The sequence below is a fragment of the Cryptotermes secundus genome, unplaced genomic scaffold (assembly GCF_002891405.2).
Source record: "Cryptotermes secundus unplaced genomic scaffold, Csec_1.0 scaffold250, whole genome shotgun sequence".
In the NCBI taxonomy this organism is placed as follows: Eukaryota; Metazoa; Arthropoda; class Insecta; order Blattodea; family Kalotermitidae; genus Cryptotermes; species Cryptotermes secundus.
The window spans coordinates 2773341-2787386 of NW_019738873.1; the positions used below are offsets into that span (position 1 = coordinate 2773341).

General features: G+C 38.8%; 3 protein-coding genes and 1 long non-coding RNA gene across 7 annotated transcripts in view; 1 reads left to right on the forward strand and 3 right to left on the reverse strand.

The window, feature by feature from the left end:
• Window positions 1–9920, reverse strand: part of LOC111871120 (gastrula zinc finger protein XlCGF7.1-like) — a 16482-nt gene extending 6562 nt beyond the window's left edge. The window contains exons 1-3 of one of the 3 annotated variants that reach the window (XM_033754117.1): window positions 9797–9920; window positions 5182–5349; window positions 3645–3812 (exon numbers count right to left, since the gene is read on the reverse strand). In XM_033754117.1, coding sequence (XP_033610008.1) covers window positions 3645–3812; window positions 5182–5349; window positions 9797–9904 — 444 coding nt within the window. In that variant the 5' untranslated portion in view covers window positions 9905–9920. The remainder of the gene's footprint in view (window positions 1–3644; window positions 3813–5181; window positions 5350–9796) is intronic. The other 2 variants (XM_023863962.2, XM_023863961.2) reach the window with 2 other exon arrangements.
• LOC111871121 (farnesol dehydrogenase) overlaps window positions 1–14040 on the reverse strand; it is a 54170-nt gene extending 40130 nt beyond the window's left edge. Inside the window, exon 1 of the mRNA XM_023863971.1 lies at window positions 13824–14040. The gene's annotated coding sequence lies outside the window, so the exon portion shown is untranslated. The remainder of the gene's footprint in view (window positions 1–13823) is intronic.
• The window catches only part of LOC111871118 (zinc finger protein 271-like), a 19535-nt gene continuing 15456 nt past the window's right edge, over window positions 9968–14046 (reverse strand). Inside the window, exon 6 of one of the 2 annotated variants that reach the window (XM_033754116.1) lies at window positions 9968–10010. In XM_033754116.1, the coding sequence (XP_033610007.1) occupies window positions 9979–10010 (32 nt within the window). In that variant the 3' untranslated portion in view covers window positions 9968–9978. Of the gene's footprint in view, window positions 10011–11429; window positions 11480–14046 lie in introns of those variants that run through there. The other variant, XM_033754115.1, reaches the window with a different exon arrangement.
• Window positions 11915–13537, forward strand: LOC111871124. The gene is made up of 2 exons (XR_002843984.1): window positions 11915–11996; window positions 12071–13537. It is a non-coding gene; the product is annotated as an uncharacterized LOC111871124 (long non-coding RNA).

Here is a 14046-nt window from a genome sequence, read left to right on the forward strand (position 1 = left end):
CCAATCACTAAGGGTTTCTCCATTTCACCCGACTTAAAACCTCACAGAAAAACAGTGAGACTTTTTTGCACAGTTTTCCTTCCGAACATTATTCACCTTTCAGACACGGTGATTTATTCGGTGGCTCGCGGAAGAACAGTCCAGTTCCATCACCATTTGCCATGTTTTCAGGTTCAAATCCGTTCATTATGGATGGCAATTTAGCTACCCACTCCTCAATGGTCTCACTATTTACATCACCTGATTCACCACAAAGTTCATAAATACTACCTGACGTCTTGTGAAAACTCTCCAACCATCTGTTACACGCTTTGAATTCAGCCTTCCCCAGTTTTAGAGCATCATTTTTAGCATATTCCTGTACAATAGGAGCCGACACGTGGTGATTTCTAGCCCTGACACTGACAAACCACTCCCACACTATTTCATTAATGTCTTCATTTGCAGTTCTCTTTCCATTTTTCCATTAGTACAATTTCCCCACCCCTTCAAAATGTCCGTCTTCTTCTTTGGAATCTCATACACTTGAGTTTTTCTGATGTTAAACATCTTCATGATTTGCTTAACAGACAATTTATCTCACTCACTCGCATGAATCACTTTTACTCTGCTGTTAAGATCAAGCACAACTCCTGTCTTTGTAGCAATGAAGACAACTGCTAGACTAAAGTAAAAATGCAGGCCCAGAGCCCTTACTGAGTTAAATTCATGGAAGAGGCTTTTATGCCGTGGTGGCAGGGGCGTGGAGGTATCCCACCACTGCCACCATTGTTACGCCGCTGCTACACCACTGTTATGCCCTTACGTCCTTATGATAGGGGTGGGTTGGTTATCTCACCGCTGTTTCCACTGTTACGCCGTGGTGACAGGGGGCGTGGGGGTATCCCGCTCTGTCACCCGGTTTAGTATGCTGCCACCATCTTGTTATGTCAAGAAAACTTTAGTAAACGTATCATTGATTATGTCACAAGTCCTGGCTTAACTCGCAATTCGCCGAAGCTTCGGGAGGGGCTGGAGTCGTCAGGGAAGGGGGTAACACTTAAAGAAATGCTAGGTTGAATTAATATCACAGCTCATGCCTATCCTATCTATTTCATTATGTCGCTATATACATACTATATACACACGTTGCAGATATTCGTCGGTTCGTATTACATTTGATGATGACCCTGTAGCACCACATTAGTTCTATCTCCGGTCACCCCGCTGTCGGGTATTCTGCGCCTCTGTATCTCTTAGAGAACCTAGTCCATCAAGTTTGCACTTTCTCTCTTTGGGGTTGCACTTTAAAATTATCACACTTATTGTTCACGGCTATATGAAGTTGGTTCACTTACTTGAGCTGAAGAAATAGATGCTCACCATCACCAACCAACGCCCACTCATTGCCATCGCTCTCTCGGCGACAGCCTCCGGCTGAACTCTATGTCACTTCATAATATTAAAAAGTCAAAAGTCAAAAGGTTTTTTGATTGATTCCACTAGGGTTTATGTACCCTCTTTTTGTTGATTCGTTGGGTTCCGGGGTGTATTAGCTCGCCCATTCTGACGTGAATTCGGGTCAGTGTGGCCCTCTCAATGGCTGTTTATCGAGAAGGGGTTGACTCTTTTGGGTCTACCGCCTTCTCCGACTCAGTGTTTTCCTCCTGACATAGTGTTTATGACCGACTTCATATAGCTTCTTCCTCAATGTCAGCGTTATTATGCAGTTGTGCTAGCATTCTGATTACTAAGCTATAGCCTGTTACACTTCTTTTGCAAACCCAAGCTTCCTGGTATGTTTCATCATTTCTGTTTCTTAATCTAAAGGTCTAGATATACTTATTCCAAATTTACCCAAAAAAAAACATATCTACTTGTACATAACCCCTGCGCCATTACAGGGGCAAATACTTCAGTTGAATTTCAGTGCAGGTAGTGTAGCAATGTTAAAAATTGAACTGAAGGAGTTAGAGAAAACAAAATTCTGTAGGATGTATAGGATGCCTAAAATTCTTCCAAACAATGCACTCCGGAAGCCTGGAAATTCTCCTTATAAAGGCTTATTATGATATCCATTTCCCTTTAATATGCAACATATTCTTCAGCCCCAAAGTCACAGGACCTGAAAATATTTCTGTTTAAGACAAATTCCGTTTAATAAAGGGTCTGTTTAAGGTAGGTTTTGCTGTATTGAATTTCAAGTATATTAGATTTCCTTAAGAGAAAACAGAAGTGGTACACCGCAAGCAACATTCAACAGACAGCAATCATGCTCACATTTCAGAAAATACTCTTCAAAATCCAGGGACCACAGCAGAGTTATTTCCTGTGCAGAGACCAACACATGAGATATGAAAGAAAAACAGGTCTCCCCCATTTCACAAAGGCAATTCACCCTATGAAAACTGTTCAAAGTGTGAGTTCCAGAGAAGACCCTCACCATTCTTTACCATATGTTTAGTCACAAATAAGCATTAAAATAAAAACAGTTGTACCTGTTTAGGATATTTATTGGGAAATAAAACATATGCTTTTAAAATACAATTATTCTCACATAGCCGATCCAATTGGTCATGTTTTACGCAGAAACTGCCTTCTAAAAGAAGCTATCGAAGGAAAGATAGATGGGCGGATAGAAGTGACAAGAAGACGAGGAAGAAGACGTAAGAAGATGCTGGATGACCTTGGGGACAGAAGAGGATACTGTCATTTGAAGGAGAAAGCTCTAGATCGCATTAAGTGGAGGAATTGTTTTGAAAGAGACTGTGGACCTGTCGTCTTGACAGATTACTGATGATGATGATGAGCCGATCCAACAAAATAAAGCAGCTTCATTATCATGCATATTGTCACACTTTTATGGAGTGTACCTAGAGACGGGTTTCAGATTGGTGGCTGGATTGGACTCTTTGGTACAGCACATGTCTACATTTTACAGTTCACTATGACTTACACACTAGTGTCCAGAGTCACTTCTTCACTAGCCACTGCTTGGTAGCAGATTCCAAAAGCAGACATACCTTTTCCTCTGGGATCCTGAACCCTCCTTGTACTCAGCTACCAGTGTCTAACAGCAACAGCAAACAATGAGTGAACCACAACAGTCCTCTAAATCACTCTCTAACTCCAACACAGTCAGAGTAAGGGTCAGAATTAGAGCCAATTTAAAGACTGGTGGTTTACCACCAATCAGTTCATCCTGGCACAAGTCCCTTGAGAAACATGACCAGTATTTTCTTTTTCCAACTGAACATTTGCACTTATAGTCCTTACATAACATATGGTGGAGGTACTCAAACCCGCCTCCACGTAGGGTTAACTCCAACAGTTAACTGACCCTGTTTATAACATCTCAGCATGGAACGCATGGGAAACACTGTTCCTCGGTTGCACTGAAACTGCTGCTGTGGAAACATACTTGTTTGCAGAGCTGTTACTTAGCAATGACTGTTGAATAGTTGCTTATTTTGCGATCGTAGCCCAGCAACACATCAATATGCCATAATATTGTCCTCCTCAAATCCCTTCTATTATTTCCATCTTTCCAGACAAACTTACCACCTTCCTTACTTTGTTCGGGTCATGGTAAATGAAGTGTACTTAAAATGGGGGATACCTCATTTCTGAAAATCACTTAACATGGACACAGAGACACAGCTCACCTCAGGTTCAGCCTTTATTCTTTGAAATGTTATTGGCACAGGACACTTCTCTTCTTCTGCATCTGACACTTCCTCAGCTTTTACACTGTTGACCTGACTTGCATCATGAGAAGAAGCCGGATGTATCTCACTACAGAGACTTCGTGCTTCCACTGAATCTGCAAGGTTCTGTAAAACAAACAATGCTGTACCTATCACGGCTACACATTCACATCCCACACAAGAAATTCTGGGAAGATATTGTGACATCGTGACAACTGGTGTCAGAAGTGGGATTTGGACTTACACACGTGATCAACGAGATTCGAACTCAAGACACGTGACAATTTGGTGTCAGAATTGTTTTACGAACTTGAACACGCCACAAACAGATTGTTGTGCATCGAGTATTTTACTGCTACAACATGGACATGGAAAAGATGATGGAACGTCTGTTGTTCGCCCAGGAGCAAATGGCGGCCAGACTGAAAGTCGATAGGGAGGAAGAGAGGAGGAAAGAGAAGGAAGAGATGGAGGAAAGTAGGAAAAAAGACAGAGAAGACTTCCTGGCAAGATTAGACCTAAACCAAAAACAAACAGACATCATGCTGACAAAACTACACACCTACCAAGAAAAGGCGTCGGCCGATAGAAAAACCGACAAAGAAGAAATGCTGGCAAGAATGGACGCCAACATGAAACCCTACCAAGAAAAGACGGAGGCCAATAGAAGAAAAGACAAACAAGATTTAATGGCCAAATTAGACGCCAACTAAGAAAAGGCGGTTGCAGACAAGGAAGAAATCAAGGCGGAAATGCGATCTATGCCGTCAGAGTTGGACGAGACATTCCAACATAAAATTGAAGCGATCAGAGCAAGGATGGCACAAGAAGAGGTCCCCATAGTGTTACCAGTCGGAGAGACGATGGCCTGCCAAGAAATGGAGGCACATTCAGAAGAAGAGCCGACCTCAGCGAACAGGAAACCTGAGGCGGCAGAATTACGAGAGGTACCTGTAGAAGACGCCGAAGTAATGCCGGTCTGAGAACGAAGAAGAAAAGGCGTAGGGACCGAAACAAGTGACTAATGAAGAATTCGACATGGGAAAATTGCGGACATGACCAGTATTTTCTTTTTCCAACTGAACATTTGCACTTATAGTCCTTACATAACATATGGTGGAGGTACTCAAACCCGCCTCCTAGTAGGGTTAACTCCAACAGTTAACTGACCCTGTTTATAACATCTCAGCATGGAACACATGGGAAACACTGTTCCTTGGTTGCACTGAAACTGCTGCTGTGGAAACATACTTGTTTGCAGAGCTGTTACTTTGTAATGGCTGTTGAATAGTTGCTTATTTTGAGATCATAGCCTAGCAACACATCAATATGCCATAATATTGTCCTCCTCAAAACCCTTCTATTATTTCCATCTTTCCAGACACACTTGCCGCCTGCCTTACTTTGCTCGGGTCATGGTAAATGAAGTGTTCTTAAAACGGGGGATACTTTATTTCTGAAAATCACTTAACATGGACACAGAGACACAGCTCACCTCAGGTTCAGCCTTTATTCTTTGAAATGTTATTGGCACAGGATACTTCTCTTCTTCTGCATCTGACACTTCCTCAGCTTTTACACTGTTGACCTGACTTGCATCATGAGAAGATGCTGCATGTATCTCACTACAGAGACTTCGTGCTTCCACTGAATCTGCAAGGTTCTGGAAAACAAACAATGCTGTACCTATCATGGCTACACATTCACATCCCACACAAGAAATTCTGGGAAGATATTTTCACCCGTTTTTCACTGATGTGACATGAACCACATAAAAAACAACACATCCAATAACTATACTATTCTTGCAGATGAGTTCACTGTGACAGGAATGTGTTTACCGATGTTGCTTTAACCTAGCAACAGAGCTGACGCCTACCAATGATAGGAACGATATACACACAGACACACAAGGAAAGTAGGCTTACAACAGATGAACTATTGGAGGCAAAGTTTTCTCTACAGTCCGGAAGAGGACAACTCTCTGGTCAGAACCATTGTTAAAAGACAGCTGTAGCATACAGAAACTGAGGAGTTTGAACTCCTAATAACTGAGTTGTTCCCTAAGATTGGCCATCAATGAGGTGCTTGTCTTTCAGTTTCACTTTATTTTAAACTCCACAGATCATGCATGCCATAGGATATAAAACATGTCAAAATACATAAACACATACATAAAAACAATGGACCCATCAACATGCAATACAGCACAATACATAATTTGTACATAAAATATTGAAAAATGATCAAATTTATGCAGATATACGATTATCGCTGTCACAATCATAAATTAATATATAAGACCTATTAATAATATAAAAGTTTGATGCAATTATCTCCATCACATAATTACAAATACATAATTTAACAGTCCAAATATAATACATTTCACCAGGATTTAAAAATTAGAATACATAATAAGAATTCAGTATATACAATCAGTCATCTCATAGCAAGAACCTTAAAATTTGAAAACTATTAATTAACATATTCCTCTACAAGATAATAAGAAATGAGCTGTCAGTAAACCATTCATGACCATCTTCATTGTATACAGTCGTATGTTATTTAAAACAGATGGTCTGATACATTACCATACTACCATAAAATTTATACCCTTAAATGCTGAGCTACTAGTCAGTGGGTAATTCATCATGTGTAAAATCAACGTAACAAACAATTCAAGATAATATCTGGATTACAATCCTCTGTCTTCTTTATATTGAAAGTATTCGTTTATAGAGACAAAAGAATGATGACATAAAGACCTCTTTAATGTAAATGTAAAGGTTTTCTCATCACTGACCAACATCTTCATTGATTGTGGAAGAAGACTGAGCACTTTAATGCCTGTTATATAGACCCTTTATCAAATTTTGAACTATTCACACTAGGTACATGTAAATTACTTTGGGATCTAGTTGTACATTCATGAATCTCATTATTAAAGTTAAATAAATGTTTATTATTAATTATGTAAAAAGTAATGAGTATGTATATACTGTGAATATAACGCCATAATTTCCAATTTCTTTAAAATATCCCTGCAAGAATCTCTAGGTTTAGTGTTTGTTATGAAAATAATAATTTTCTTTTGCAAGATAAACACTTTCCTGGCAAGAGAGGAGCCACCCCAGAATATCATGCCATAACTCATAATGGAGTGTACACAAGCAAAGTAGATTGGCCTTAACGTTGCAAATGATACAATATGTTTTATATTTTGGAATGCATAGCACGCAGAGGATAATCTGCTGATCACTAGGTCAATATGCTCCTTCCAAGATAATACAAGTACATCATCAATAATCAAACCAAGGAACTTAGTTTCTGTTACAATGGAGATACTTTCCTGATCATAATTATTTATTTATTTTGTTTAGACTATTATGAACAAAGCCTGGGTATTGCACTAAGTTATCACGGTTGTTATTTACTATTTCACCATTCACTATCACTGGTATATATTTCAGCAGTGGTTTTTTTCTTAATATCAAGATTGAATCTTTGTCTTCTTGTAAGATTTGAGGCTTTCACGGCGGTGACTATGAAGAAAGCAGTCTTCTGGGATTTGGCACCATGTATATGTGGTGTTAACCAACGTTTCGGAGGAACGTATCGCCTCAATCTTCAGGGTAAAAGAAAAAATACGTTCCTCCAAAACATCGGTTAACACCACATATACACGGCTTCTTCTTTGTCTTCTTATTATGTATTTCACTAGAATTAGAAGTCTTTTCATTTACTAAAACAGTTGATTTCATTATTTCATTGAGGTTAGTCAGAGCATCCAAACGACTGTAAATTCACATGGGTATTTCACTCTAGTCCCTTATCTTATCCATCTTCTCTTTATGTTGATTCACTCGCTCCAGAGTCCCGTTTCTTTCTCCTTGAAGTATGTCGAGTTCAGAACCTTTGTTGTGTTCTATGGTTGAGTTTTTCTTATCATCCTTCTTATCCTCTATATCGGTAATACCAAGCTCTCCTTTTAGAATACCAATGATTTCAATAGCAGATTCGAGTTCAGATGTAATAATATTCAATTCTAATTTCAGCCTTGCACAACTCTCACATTCTTTTACAGTTAATGCTGCAGCTCTTTTTATAACATCTGGACCACCACTTGAAGTCTCACCTGCACTATTTGCCATCTTGAACTCATCTCGCTGCACTATTATGACTTACGGGCATCATATCACATCACGTACATTTACACTGTATTGTATTGGCTGTCTCTTCCACCTCCACTTTTCTGGCTATCTGGAGTCAAGGAGTGATACACACACAGCAAGGTGATCACGAAACAAGGAATTTACACAAAAGCTCAGTAAACACATTCCCAAAGCAAAGAATACAATACAACAAGAGAAGAACTGCTGGACACGGTGTTTTCTATGTGGCCTGCATATAACCTGTTCACCAAGCCATTGCCTATCAACATCATTTTCTTTGACTCCACTATTCCAGATATCAAGCATCAAGTCACACTGCATTCCTGAGGGTCCAGATCATCTCAAACACTCAAAATGCAGTGAACTAATTTTCCACAGAACTTCCCCTTGCTTTGTGTTTGTCTCCCCCCATATCACTGCTACACAATGGAGTCTCCTCTTTAATGAGATGAGGGATCAGCGTTTATATATAGGCTCCCTGGCCCAGCAGAACAGCAGACCACCTCCTCCTTGTCACACAGAGAAACATTTGTCTATTTTGAACTTCTAGTGTGAGGAGAGCAGCAGTCTGAAGAGAGGACACTAACTGTAAGAGTCAACGTTCCCACAACATCAAATACACATACAACAGAAGAACTGTTCAGTGCATAGTTCTCTATGGGGTACTTCTCATGTCAAAGGACCTTAGCAGCTGATTAATTCTTCTCATATTTTCTTGTTTCTTCAAAATAAGGAAGTGGGCTAGAAATAGGATATGCCTTCCTTTTTGATGGTATCAAACTAACAACATGTACCTTCTACAGATTTCTTCTCTGGAACTCCAAAATAATTACAAACTATTAAGTCCATGGAACACAGCCCTTCTATACAACCTGGTGGTCACTCAGCTGTTCTACAAGATGTCTGCCTTTCATGTAACTCAAAGTCCATTATCATGTTCACAAGCACCTCTCATATGTGTCTGTACCCTAAGAGAAGTAAATCCAGCCCGCTTCCTCCAACCACGATTCTTTAAAATGTGTTTCAATCTCCTACTTGTCCATTGCAGATTTATTATTGCAACGGCAGTAAATGTTTCAATGGGTATGTGATTGCTGCTACATCCTCAGGCATATTATATGTACCAAGTTTCTTTGCTGTCTTTCTATTCATGGTAGCACTATCAAAAGTTAAAGGTTGAAAGTTACAGACTTCCTAATGATCATATTAATTGAACTGTGTTTATCATTCGAAGCTAAAAATCAATCCAGGCTTTTCTCTTCACAGCAATAACATTATAATGCACTTCTCACATATAGGTATCCAGTGTGGTTCTACTGTCCATGATTCTTGTTTGCAGGATGTGGTGTGCTTGACAATAAGTGAAAAAAAAAGTCCTTTGCAGTTTGAAATGACTGGTGGCCCTCATCATATGTACATTTCAGCACCATTACATCATCACTGAGCCAGGCTTACTGGGTGTGATGTTTGTGCTTGGTGAATGACAGCTCTTTTGACCATCCGACTGCCAAGAACTGCCACAAAAGTATCTGCCTGGAATGCCTAGGAAACTTCGGGAGAGGAGTACATGAGGTTCAACACATAAACCACCAATACTTCCCAAGACAGTTTCTGAATAACTACAGATGCGTACAGTGTGAAAGCCTGCTGTTTCTCCATAGTGGTCTCCTTCCTTCAGATGTAACATCTGGATCTTTCTATGCATTTCTCACATTCATGCTACATAACTTGCCCACACCACCTTTCTTCAATTTATCATTCTAGTACACAGTATGTTAAACCATTTTAATACCTACAACCATCCATAAGATAAATGACAACATGGATTATGAAAATTAACAATCTTGCCACAAAATATTTGGTTCCTTTGAACCTGTTTATCCAAGGATGAAGATAAAAATGTTCTGTCTGTGCAAACAAGCACAAAACACTCACCATGGTTTCTCTCAGTGAAGGAAATATTTCTTCAGCTCTCTGTAGCAAAACTCTTGGCACTCTCCTATGTAGAATTCTTTGCAACCTTTGAATTCCTTCCTCACACATTACACTCCATGCACTGTGAACGAAGTAGGTTACAGCAATCCTACTGATATGGATTTAGAAGTCAGATAAATGTATCAAACTCTAATTTCAAATAATTTCCCAGGTCCTGAAAGGGAAAATATTGATAATCATTAGTGCATGCAGTTGTATCTTATGACAACAAAGGTGTGTGGGATACTGGCTTCCGGCAGCAGACATTATGAAACTTGCCATCTTCTAGGACACTATGCTGCCTGGTAATTTGTTACCAATGTTCCAAGCTCTTGGGTATAACCCGAACCTACTACCTTTGAAACATCACAAAAAACACCGGATTACAAGATTCTACATTGAGTAAGTCACTAAGCTACATGTTTACATTTACTGACCGTGCTATCGCTACAAACTTCACTGCACTGAACTACAACTAAGTCACCCTAGACCATCGCTCCTCAATACCTTTTTAATGAGTTGGATTTGAATGTGAAACATGGAATGACATAAACTGTTGCATGTGCATTACATCAGAAACTTCGAGATTAGAAAAAACACTAATTATATTTGAACCACCAAAAGGAACTGTGTAAACTATAATTTGTAATAAAACAGCAAACTTTAAGGATGTATTCTTCTAAGAAATTAATATAAAACTTGTGAAATCCCATGTATTTTGCAATTATCTTGTCAGTCCTCACACTAATTTCACAAACAGTATTCATATTGCTTACATAACAGTATATTCTCACGGAACAAAGTTCAGGACACCAATAAAGCTATGTCATGAACCAAAAACTTCCAACCGTATGACAACATTATTGATTATTATTTTTTCCATTTTGGTATTTGTGGTCAAAAACAAATATCTATTTTTATCTAATTCTGAGATTCATACAGTCAACACAAAACATAGTAATAACCTCCATTATCCCTCATGTAACTTAACTGTCTTTCAAAAGGGAACATATTATTTTGGAATTAAAATTTTTAATAAACTTTCACCTAATATAAAAGAACAAGCTCATGAGATTAAAAAATTTAGGTCCTGTTAAAAAATTCCTATTTTTAAAGTAATTTTATTCATTGGACGAATATTTTAACTGCGACAACAATTAAAGTTTCGGATTTGTTACAGGTGGTAGCTGATAGCTCCTTATTGTTATCGATAATGGTTTTTGTTTCATGTTGTATATTATTAAATTTAACTGGTATGACATTACACAGCTGTGTTGCAGTATGTGGTTTACTCATGTTGACTATTTCCATATCCATTGGTGTTAAACCATGTAAGGATTTATGGAAAGCTGAATAAATGAAATGAAACACAATCATAGTTACCGATCGTTAATATTACGGTACTAACCTATTATAATCTTACCTCAGCAATAACTTAATTATTTTCTATTATCACACATGTTGTACTGTATTTTACTATCTGTACCCACTTCGTGAAGCCCAGATACAAATATACGCAATTTAAAATTAAGTATTATCTGTACGTATTCAGGGTTGGCAGTAAGATGAACCCAGTCACACCAACCAAATCATGCACACTTCTTCAGAACAAGGATCGGCAACGAGATAAGCTTCTACGAAGACCTGTGAACAGGAGAAATTGCACGTTCCAAAGGTAAAGCTATGCACGTGAGAACTAGTCTGCATTATAATTAGCCGAACAGAGAAGAGACCATTCATGAATGAATTCACACCGTAGGGAAATCCAATGTGCACTCTTTCACCATTAATATTTTCGCGTTGATCACGCTGGAAAGAATTTTGCCGCCAGTTTGTTGGACTGCAGGGAGCGAAGTGTGAAAATGAAAATGTTATTAGTAATTATTGTAACTTGTTTCGAAGCAGTTTACACACTGAAAGGTAGTTATCTCTGAACTTCATTATGCAAGACTACACGAGGTTGCATGGGAAAATAAAAAGTTATGCACGGGGGAAAGTGAACCCGGTACCCAATGACAGCGCAGACATACCAGTGGCGGCACAAAAGTGTAAAAAAAAAAAAACGCTACCCCGCAGAATTATAACATAATATTTTGTATATTTCAGAACAAAAGATAACAAAACCACACCGACATCCATACGAACTACACAAAGGGCACGCGTAAGTAAATTAAACAACTATCAATATTAATTAATAATAAAATCATTAATACACCAAATCATTACACATTACAGGAAACACCGAGGCAGCAACAGGAAGGCAGCGCATGGAAACGTAAACCAAAACAAAAATGGAAAACATCGAAGTAATATAAATCATCTTAATTGTATTGAAAACACAGTTAGCAATTATGACAACCTGGATAGTTACCTGAGGATAGCTTAAACATATAGCAACTTCAATTTTTAAGAGTAATTATAAATTTCTTTTATGTTGATGGGCAATATGGTGTAGAATAAACAACCTTCTATTACTAATGGTTTACACTTATGAAGTTCTAAATTATGTACATACCTATGATAGTTGTTACTATTTCTTGTGCTACATATATGTTCTGCACCCACCTCTAATCATCATAACGTTCCCATTACTATTTTACACACCCTGCAGGAATGTGTACTTTATTACAAAGAACAAAAAACATTCCATCATTTTGGCGTATTGCCGAACATTCTATGAGATGATCGCGATAATATACTGTCACAATTTTAGTGACCATAGATGGGGTTTGGATTGGTAATTAAAGATCTGTGACTGTAACCGTTTCACTAGTTCACATACTTTACAGTTCACTAGAGCACACACATAAGTCTTCTCAGCCTGCTGTGTCTTCACTAGCCGTTGCTCAGTAGCGACTTCGAATGGTGGATGCTCCCCTTCCTCTGGGTTCCCGAACTGTCCCTGGCCTCAGCAACAGCTCACATAACTGAATCCCAGCAGTTATCTAACTAACTCACTGACAAACTGACTACACTCCAGTGATATCTCTTATGTCTTATATGTCTTATGAGACTATTATCCACATTAGTCCAGGGAGGAGAGTTATTCTTGGTAACATAAATCGCTTGACTTCAAACTTTCCCACAAAAGAGAATACAGTGTTTCACCTATCACCCTTCAGTTTATCACTGTAACCATATATTGGAAGAGCAGACTCCATGAACTTAATCGTTCTCATCTTCATTTCGCTCCAGTGAACTGAAACTTAAATCTATGTGCATTTCAGCCTGTAGGAATTCAAGATGACAAAGCTTCATTTAGCTCTGTGGGTCATGTGACCAATACTCACTAATACCAAAACGTGAGTTCAGGATATCACAAATGGGGCGATCTACAAAACATCTATGAATGTAAAGAAACATATATATATCGATTCTAATGTATCGCCATTCTTTTACTGTGAAAAGGGGTTCCCCTACATGTTTCAAACTTCAAGGGGTCATGATAAATAATGCTGCAGAATCATTTAGAAGTTGCCAGTCAGTTTCATTAACTATGCACTACTAGCTTCAACAGTTGAAGAAAACAACATAACTAGAGAGAACATCATGTCATATCTGTTTACTCCTAACAAGAGAGAGGCTTGTATGGATCAGCAATCAGTAGTAAACCAATCCGGATATGCACTGACCTGTTGTACCATGGGATGCAATTGATTTCCCTAGTCAGTTGGAAATGTTAGCACCTGCAATAACTCGTAGCACTCTACAAAAACCCAGCATGCAACAGAGAGAAAGCTGTGTCATGAAGAGCAAGCTATACTGCACCTCTACTGCTTCATGATTTAATACGGCAATCACTACGTGTCACTTAATGTGTCTCCAGATGGCTCTGATGAGTAAATAACTTATTACACACCACACAGCTCTACGCTTGCTCCCCACTATGTATGCACAGATGCTTCCTCAGACAACGCCGATCACTGAATGACTTATTACACACGTCACAGCAAAATGGGCGCTCTCCACTATGTATGCGTTGATGTACCTTCAGACTACTCAGGTGACTGAATGACTTAGTACACAAGTCACAGCAAAACCGGTGCTCTCCACTATGTAAGCGTTGATGTATCTTCAGACTACCCTGCTGCCTGAATGACTTGGTACACACATCACAGCAAAACGGGCGCTCTCCACTATGTACACGCTGATGTACCTTCAGAGTACTCAGGTGACTGAATGACTTAGTACACATGTCACAGCAAAACGAA